Source organism: Mesitornis unicolor, unplaced genomic scaffold (assembly GCF_000695765.1).
Source record: "Mesitornis unicolor isolate BGI_N332 unplaced genomic scaffold, ASM69576v1 scaffold47081, whole genome shotgun sequence".
NCBI lineage: Eukaryota > Metazoa > Chordata > Aves > Mesitornithiformes > Mesitornithidae > Mesitornis > Mesitornis unicolor.
In genome coordinates this window covers 1-9,168 of record NW_010163988.1, presented here as the reverse complement: position 1 = coordinate 9,168, position 9,168 = coordinate 1, and the positions used below count along the sequence as shown (strand labels likewise).

The following is a 9,168-nucleotide window of genomic DNA, read 5'->3' as shown; positions in this document are numbered from 1 at the left end:
AAAGCTGTTCTGTTTCTGAGCAAACGGGGAAGGACAGGCGAAGGGGGCCTCTATTAGGGGAGAGGAGAGGAGGGCCAGGGGGACTCTAGGGCCCCAGTGCGAGGAGGGGTTCTCCGTCCCCTGCTCAGGGGAGGGGGTCGGTCACGGCAGTTGACAGCCGCGGGGTGGGCTCTAGGTGCAGGACCTGGAGCTGCGCTGGGCCCTTACAGCCCTGGGAGCAGCTCCAGGAGGTGTGAGGCGTCCCTCCCCCTCCCACACCTCCTTGTGCTGTCCCACAGCCTTACCCCGGGGCCCAGCCCAGGCCGTGCTCTTCAAGAAGGGTCAGAGCGGATATGGGGAAGGAGAAGGGTTTTAATCCAGTGTGGGACTCCAGGAGCTGGCCCTAAACATCAGCCCTCTTCTGTTGTTTATTGATTTTATTTGTAAATAGTTATCTGCCATTAAAAATAAAGGTTTGACATTCAGAACATGACGCCTCCATGAGTGGCATCCTGAGGAGAAGGCCCTTCCTTAGTGCCCACTTAATTTTGCAGTTTCTCTTGTGCCTGGCTTTTAAGGCCTTTCCTACCCTGACAATGTAGGGGAAATCATTACAGCACGGCTGCATGTTGCATGTTGAGATTGTTTATCTCAGTTAAATGGGGCCACAGGGCTGTGTTTCTCTGCAAGCAGTCAGAGGGTGTTCGTGCTGCTTCCCCCTGCTCAGTGAGTTCCCCTCAGAGCCTGCTGGTGCAGAACGAAAGCACCCGGTTTCGTTTTGACCCAGCAGCAGAGGGTGTTTGGGCTTGCAGGGCCATGGTGTTTTTGACTTGATGCCAGGAACCCAGCAGCCCGATTTGTCAGGGCAAGGACCTGAACCTCTTTTTGTTTTCCATAGAGCACCTTGAGTGATGCCCAAGAAGTTCCAAGGTGAAAACACCAAGTCGGCTGCTGCCCGCGCGAGGAAAGCTGAGGCAAAGGCAGCAGCCGATGCCAAGCGTCAGCAGGAGTTGGAAGATGCCTACTGGAAGGATGAAGACAAACACGTGATGAGGAAGGAACAGAGGAAGGTGAATAATGAGTCAGGTAGAAGGGGACCCTGCAGCTGCTCCTTTGCTAAGCGTGTGAGATCCAGGCTTGCTCAGCAAGCGCTGCTTCTCATCCTCTGTCCCCCAGTTGTAGCTGCCTTTCCACATGTTGTCCTGCCCTTAGTTTTGGGCAGAAAAGCTGGAACTGGTGGTTTCTGCAGGGAGCTAAAAGAAGCCGAGCGTGGGAGTAAGTGTAAGCTTTGATGTGTAATTCAGAAATCTGGTGGATCTTGGAGCTGCCTTCCCGAGGGAGGCAGTAACAGCTTTCTTGTTGGAATCATTTAACACGGAGTTAAGTGGAAGGTCAGGAACTCTCCTGCAGGGCTTGATTTTTGACCAAGCAGTTCTTTAGCTTTTTTTTCTTCTTTTCTTTGGTTTTTGTGGAAGGAAAAAGAAACCAGCAGGGTTAAGGGTTACAAAGCCTTTTTATTCTTTTCTCCCCGTTTTGATGTGCCCTGCACCAGGATGTGTCTCTCAAAAGATTCTCCCTGGTTTGCTCCGCCCTGGGTGCCCTTTTGCCTCGGTGCCCAATAAACAGAGCAAGTCTGCACTCGTTTCTGGGTTATTTGGCTTTTAACGTTGTCCTGCATCAGCATGGGACAAATCCGCCTTCTGCTTTTGGGGATTTTTCTAGAAATAATTGGCGATAACCGAGCTGCCCCTCCTGCAGTGATTTCTTTACCCAGACGGGGTTCTGAGATGACATAAATGGTATTTATGGGGTTGCTGGGTTTGTGCCGCTCTGTGGGCTCGGTGCTTGCTGAGCTCTGTGTGTCAGAGCAGGCAGGGAGCCAGCGCGTCCCCGTGACCTCGGGAGCTGTGCGCCGTGTCCGTCTGCGTGAGTTCACCCCTAACGCGTGCCTTGACGTCTGGAATTTGGAGCCCTGTGTGCTGTTCCCCTACGCAGTCCTGTAATGCTGCCTAATTACTTCCTGGAACAGGCACTTATTATTGCTCCACTTCAGATTTCGCCAGCACTGACCTATTTGGGCTTCCAAAACAGCCTCCTGCAGCCAGGGGCCGTGGGAGTCTGGCGAGGGGAGCCGTGTTGTGGGCTGGAATCGCCAACTGGGAAACCAGGGTCCCATCCCAGAGCCTCAGACTGGGTTTTGGAGAAACCAGGCACTGGAGAACAGAAGCTGCTGCCTGAACCCGGTGCATCCCAGCAGGGAAGGGCTACGTGACTCAGCCTGCAAATGACTTCCCCTCCTCGTCCTGGGGAGGACAGAAACTGAGCCCTTCGCAGGCTCCTGCCCCGGAGCAGGAGCTGTTTTGTGGGTGCTGGCATGGAGATGGTGCTGCTGGCCACGGCTGTACGCTGCAGCGGGAGCTCTGTCGCTCAGCTACGGCACCCGGAGAAGGGGATGCGGGGTGTGTGGGAGGGTGCAGCCAGCCCTTCCCAGCTCTTCCCAGCCCTTCCCAGCTCTTCCCGGGCGATGGCAGTAACATGTTTTGAGCACCAGAGCACACAGGGCAGCAGTCCTGCGCCACGAGCAGGCAGGAGCGGCTGTAAGCTTTTGGATGTGATGAGACCAAACCCCAGGCCCCCCTTTTGATCCCTTTCTACCCCATGATGACCACTGGAGCCTCCATGAAATAATTGGGACCGCAGAGCTCTTTCTGATGTGGGCTGGTGCTGTGGTGGTCTGACGGGGCAGTGATGCACATCATTGCTAATATCTGAGCGCAGGGATGCTTAACGTTCCAAATGCAGCGCCTGCTGTCCTGAGAGTCGCTGCCACCAGATGTCGAGCCCACTGTTTGCTTTCGCTGCGTTCTGGGGTTTGTTTAAACGCCTCCCCCCTGCTCTGAGGGCGGCCGTCGGAGCTGATCTCAGCTAACGGAGGATGACACTCGTTTGGTGGCTCTGTGGAGCGGAAAGGAACATCTGAGCTCATGTCACCAGCCTGCGATGTGCGTGTGCCTCCTCTGGCACCTCAGCACAAGTCACAGCTTGTTACCTCCCTGGAGAGCACAAAATCCACGTCTTTCTTGCTGGAAGGCTTGGGGTTTTACCTCAGTAACTGCTTTTCTTTCAGCATTGGGGCGTTTTCATCCTCTCTGTCTCTCCCCACTCTTCCCCTGCAGGGTGAGTGCCATCAGCTCAGGTGTGTGGTGGTGGTGGAGCTGCAGGCAGGCTTGGAAAGGTGGCAAACCATTAAATGTGCTGGAGCACCATGGGAAGAGAGCACTGGTGGGGGATCTGCCAAGGGCAGCTGCAGTCAGACCCCTTCTCTTCTGCTGACCTTGGCTTTATGCTCTGTGCCCTGTGGGTACTCACAGGAAGGTCTCACTGGCCAAAAGCCACCGGAGCAGCCAAATTCCCAATCTCCTTCCCAAACTCACACTGGCTGATGGAGGAGAAGCCCTTCTCCCTGTTCAGGCTGTGTTTTTGGAGTGCCCATATGCCAGAAAAGCAGCTCCTCCTCATTCAGCAGCAGCTCAAACCCTCTGGCACCGCTCTCTCTGCCCAGCATGTGGTGATGTCAGTGGCACCATCCTGTGGAGGCCTCTCCCACAGCTTCCCTTGGTGGAAACGGCCAAGGGAGAGCGTGCAGACGATGTGGGAGCAAGGAGACTTTTTGTACGTGTGCACACAGGGTCTGGGGAGAGACTCAAGCGAAATGCAGGGTGAGTACTTGTGCTAGGAGAGCACAGATAGCGCACGAGGGAGCCGTGAGACTCTTGGTTGGTGTTTTATGCCTCTCTCTCACCCATTAGCCCTGGTTGCGGTGCGGGCTGGCAGGTTCGTGTGGTCCCAGCTGCAGCGGTGTCGCAGGCAGACGAGCGGTGATGTTCTCCCCCCTTCTCCTGTGATTCAGTGCAGAGTCAGCTGCGAGCACCAGCTCTTACTCAGATCAAACCCAAGACGGGTCCAGCAGCCACTCCTCCCTCTTTGGAGGGCGTCTGCGTGGCACCAGGTGCATGACACTGAAATCGATGGCAACGCAGGGGGCAGAGATGGAGCGGAGACACCTGATGACACCGGGATGGGGTTCAGGCCCCAGAAACGGCTTCCTCAGGCTCAAGTTTCCCTTTACTTGCTTTGGTGGCCTGAAGGTGCGTGTTTGATCGCATCTCAAAGCTCAGAGAGCCCAGCGAGCACCGAGACACCATCCAGGCTGGTTATACCCTGTTCTTCCACCTGTGTCACTTTTTTGGCATTGCTTTGCCCTTGTGCTGTGTGAGGAGCGCTGTGCTGTGCTGTGCTCCGCAGCCTCGGGGCCTCACGCTCAGAGGTTGATTGGGAGCACTGCTGCTTCCATCGACCGCTTGCTCTTGGAGCCGCCTGCTTTGGTGCCTTGCGCAGCTCCTGTCTGCGGTGGGAAGCGGTGCTGAAAGCTGATGAATGGTTCCTCCTTCAGGCAGTTGTAAACCTGCCTTTTAACCCAAAAATCCTTGGAAACAGAGGTGTCCAGCTAAAGAAATCTCAACCCTGCTCCTCCCGCTGCCCCTGAGGGAGAAAATTACCCATTTCCTTTCCAGTTTTCTAACAGCTTTGCGATGTGTTTCACTTAGACAAATACAAGCGTCTCTTTCGTCAGCATTTTAAAGCTGATTCATAAAGGATTGGTTTGATTTGACCCAGTGGAAAAAAGGGCTTCAAAACTGACAGTTTCAGGCCGCTCTGGGAACTGGGCAGCTCGGAGCTGCTGTGTTGGAGCATCAGGGAGGTGCAGAGCAGAGCCGGACGTGAGAGGCCGCTGGGGAAACCTGAGTGTGGGGACTTTGCGTGTCTTGTGACAAATTAATGATGGTGCCAGCTGATTTCCTCGCTGCAAATAGCAGCTGGGTTGTAAATGCCAGGGAGCAGCTCACGCCAGCAGTCGCTGCGTGTCCCCTTTGGATGCGTCCTCTTTGGAGAGGCTTGCAGGGAGCTCCCGGAGCGTTATCCTTGATTTCTGCTCTGTCCGGCTGCTGAGCCAGCGGCCTTGCAGGGCAGTTCCCTTGCTGCAACAAGCAGGGGTAGAAGATAACCTTCTCCAACAACAGATAACATTTCTGTTCTGAAATGGCTCGCTTAGGTCATTATCGCTGGTGTATCCACTCCTTATCTCTCCTGAATTATTCAGACCGTCTCCGGGTGCCTTTTTGGGTCACCGCTGAGTTTCAGTGATGGGATGAGTGGTTTCTTTGCACTGCTCCATATTCTATTCACCGTACCAGTATCTTGAATATGCAGTGCTGCTTCTCTTGCGTGTGCTTTAAATTGAGTTAAACAGCTTGCTCTGCTGGGCCTTCAGGGATTGCTGTGCCCCTCCTTCTGTTCTGGCACTTGAATCTCTCTGGTTTGGGGGTTTCTCCTGTGTTCTTGCTCAGGTGAGTACATTTTTAGGGGGATAAGGCTGTTTTCTCCCTCATCTCATTCCAGGAGTGGCCAAAATCCCTCTTGGCAATTGGAAACCCTGCATAGTCCAGTGGCTGGGGCTTTGTGTCTCAAAGCTGAGCACTCGATGACAGCAGTTTGAAGGCCACCCGTTGTAATAAAGGCTCCATCCCTTAATGGCTCTTTTCCCATCCCAGGCCGCTCAGAGTGGAGGTCGGGGAGGCTTTGCTTTCCCTTTGCGGGTTGAAAGGCCTGGTCCTGGGAGCCGCAGCAGCCCCAGGGCTCGTTTGGGTTCACTTTGTGGGCGTGGGTTTCGTTTTGATGGGTTTTTCTGTGAACCCTCGAGCAAGCGATGGGTTTTGCCCTTTTCTTTAACAGCGTCTCAAAGCCCAGCCTTGCTTCCCGTCTCCCCAGCGTGTGCAGTTCAGCTCCTGCGTCGCTGCTGCACCTCTGAGTGAACCCATCCCGTTAATGCTCCTTGTGCCATCCCTGTGAATAATGGATGAGTGCCGTAATTAAGCGTCCATGTAACGAACCGAAACCCAAAGTGCTTTGTGCCGCCCCAGACAGAGATGTTCACTTCTTTCTTTTCTTGCCCAACCTTGCAGGCTTTAGGAGAGGAGAAGGAAAACTTGAACCCAGAGTGCTTAAGGGCCTGTTTCCTGGTCTTGTCACTCTCTTTCCTAGGCCTTGAAGGGCAAAAGTGGCTCTTAAACCCCTTCTGGAGCACTTCAAATTACCACAAGAGCTGCTTTGCATGTTAGGTTTGGCCTCAACGCCAGCCCAGCTTTTAGGGAGAGCACGAGCCAGACCTGAGGACAAACTCAGGCTCTCGAGCACCCGCTGAACTCTCAACCTCCCAGCACTTATTAAAATTAAAGTGGAAAACTTAACCTGTTTGTCAGTGGCCCTGGCCCTGCCTCCTGCTCGATGGTGGGGTTGTGTTTCAATGTGCTGGCATCCTGGGGCTGTGGATGGGGGAATCGTTGTTCTGAAAGGATTAATTGTTATTCTGAAGGAATTATTCTGAAGGAACAGGTCAGGCTCTCGCTGTCCTGCTGGATTTCAGCATGAGTGAGTTGGTATCTCCTGATAAGGTGAGGTCAGCGCTGCATTAGCTCCAGAAATGAGATGTCTGCTGCTGTTAAATGGGGTTCCCCACCCTGTTAAGGGATAGTTTGGTCCCTCTGCTTTACCACGAGGTGATGGTGGAGGTGACCTGGTCCTTTCTGCCCTGCAGGAGGAGAGGGAGAAGCGGCGGCTGGAGCAGCTGGAGCGCAAGAAGGAGCTGCAGCGCCTGCTGGAGGAGGAGGACTCCAAGCTGAAGGGGAAGGCACCCAAGCAGCTCACCCCGGGCAAAGTCACCCGAGCCCAGATTGAGGAGAGCATCAGGAGAGACCAGCAGCAGAAGGAGAACACAGAGACAGGTCTGGTGGTGCCGTGGAAAGGCCCTGACGGTCGTGGTGGTGGGCAGGGAGGCTGTTGCCTTTGCTTTGTGTCTGTGTCTAACACCCACATGGGGGGGAAAAAACCCCTCCTGTCACCCCGAGGTGGGGAAACGAAGCTGCAGAGCAGGGCTGGGGCTGAGGTTTCTCAGTGTTTTCTTCAGGCTGCTGTGGAAATCCCTCTTCTAGGGGTTTTACAGAGCCTGGGATTGATGTTAAGAGCCCTTTTCCACTCCCCATGCAGTGGAGAAGGAGAAGTCACACTTGGAGGTCCCCTTGGAGGAGAACATCAACAGGCGGGTGCTGGAGGAAGGGTCGGTGGAGGCCAGGACCATCGAAGATGCCATTGCTGTCCTCAGGTACGTGGCCATCCCACAGCGCTGCTCTCCCTTCACGTCCCTTTCCTTACAAGAAATCACTGCGGATGCTCCCCCCCCAGAACCAGCTGCGTTTCACCCCTCGACTGCGGGTTTCTGTCTTGACACCGTGAGCAGGACGTGTCCCCTGTGCTGTCGCTGTGTGGAAGAGGGATGGGGAGGGAGCACAGGGGTTTCTGCTTCATCCCCAAGTCATTCTGCGCGCACTCGGTGTCCCTGATGTGCCTTCATCCGAATTCCCTCCCGGCAGCGTTGCCAACGATGCGGACCGGCACCCTGAGCGCCGGATGAAAGCCGCCTTCACGGCCTTTGAGGAGGTGAACCTGCCACGCCTGAAGCAGGAGAACCCCAACATGCGCCTGTCGCAGCTCAAGCAGCTCCTCAAGAAGGAGTGGATGAAGTCGCCCGAAAACCCCATGAACCAGAAGCACAAAGCTTACAACAGCCAAAAGTAGGACTGGAGCTGGTGGTGTTCTCCCCCCGGACAGCGGGCTGGAGCCACAGGGCTCTGATGGATGAGGAGACACGAGGACCCCCCCCCTCCTTCTGTGCCCCCTCCTCACCTCCACTTTTTGTCTTTTCTTTTTATTTAAGATAAGCAGGAGGCCATGGGACCCCGCAGTGTCCCCCATCATCACTGGCGCCTGTGCCCCCCCACGTCCTCGCCCCTCCACAGGCAGCCGATGCAGAGCGACCTGGACAGTCTAACACTACCTTCCTGCTTCCAAATTCGGTTGTTTTACCCCAAAAATACCCTGCTAACTTGCTTGCAGCCCTTTGGCATCACCGGCACCGTGTGTTACCCTGCTCACAGCCAAACCGCATCCATCCCTGCCTCTGCCATGGCTGTGTCACATCCTCGTGCTCCACGGGGTCCATTTTTGTGACCGTCATGAGGAAGGAGCCTGTCCTCTGTCACTTGGGTCCCCCTCAGTGCTGGGGTGTCCTCAAAAAGGCCACCTTGCTCCTCTGGATCGTGATGGGTGTCGGGGAGGAGGAACCGCAATGGGAGGAGGTGTGGGGGGAGAGAGAGAAAATAATCTTTAAGGGGAAAATGGGAGAAATTGGCTCTGCCAGACCTGTGTGTGACTTTGGTGGCCTTGCACAGCACTGGAGGGGACAGGAAGGGGATCCTGGAGGGGCTGCACCCCCATGCTGCCCAACAACCACCCCCAGGAAGGAATTGGCTGCTGCTACCATTGCTTCCTCCTCTGCCTGCACCCAGGATCAGGCAAAGAGGTGCTGTTTTTGGGGGGGGGGTGGGTGAGACTGAACCAGGGGCACTGACCTGGCTGTGCTGCCTCAGCAAAAGAAATTGGGGAGCTCCCATGGGATGGCAGAAATAAATTGGAGAGCTCCTGTGGGAGGGCACTGGGTTCCCCCCCTCCCATTCCCTCTGGTCATTTTTAGGACCTAAATCCCCCCTGTGAGGTCTCAGCCCCTGCCCTGCAGCAGCTCTGATGTCCTTGGTGCTTACCCGGGTGCCAAACCCTAATTCATGGCTGGTGCCACACCATGGCCTCTTCCCATGGTACCAAACAAAGAAGGGGTTCACTCCGAGTGGGGGGGGTCACAGGAGTCCTGGGGTGATCATTTTGGTGGTGGAGGGGCTTGAGGAGGTGATGCAGCTGCTTTGGGGTGTTCTGTGCCCCCTTTGCAGAACAAGGCTGAAGGAGCTGAGCCAATGTTGTCCCCCCCCAGCACAGGTAAGGACAGGGAGCAATGCAGCCGGTGCCCCCCCTTTTCTGTGAGATGTTTGTTGTGTTTGAACCCAATTAATAATGATAAAAAACCCTGTGAACTTGTGGAAGGAATAAAGGGTGGGGGGGCAAGGCTTGGTTTTCCTGGGGAGGGCTCTTTTCTCCCTGAAATGGCTAAAATTCCTGCTTGGCTTTGGTTTGTGGTTCCTACAGAGGTGGGAGGGGGGCTTTCAAGGGAGACCCCTACTTTGT

The 9,168-nt window shown here is 55.2% G+C and overlaps 1 protein-coding gene across 1 annotated transcript; it reads left to right on the top strand.

Annotated features, from left to right (window-relative positions):
* Positions 1-878: 878 nt before the first annotated feature.
* Positions 879-7,760, top strand: CCDC124 (coiled-coil domain containing 124). The gene is made up of 4 exons (XM_010194142.1): positions 879-1,049; positions 6,635-6,821; positions 7,084-7,198; positions 7,467-7,760. The coding sequence occupies exons 1-4, from the start codon at positions 891-893 to the stop codon at positions 7,669-7,671; spliced, it is 666 nt and encodes a 221-aa protein (XP_010192444.1). The 5' UTR covers positions 879-890; the 3' UTR covers positions 7,672-7,760.
* Positions 7,761-9,168: the final 1,408 nt, after the last annotated feature.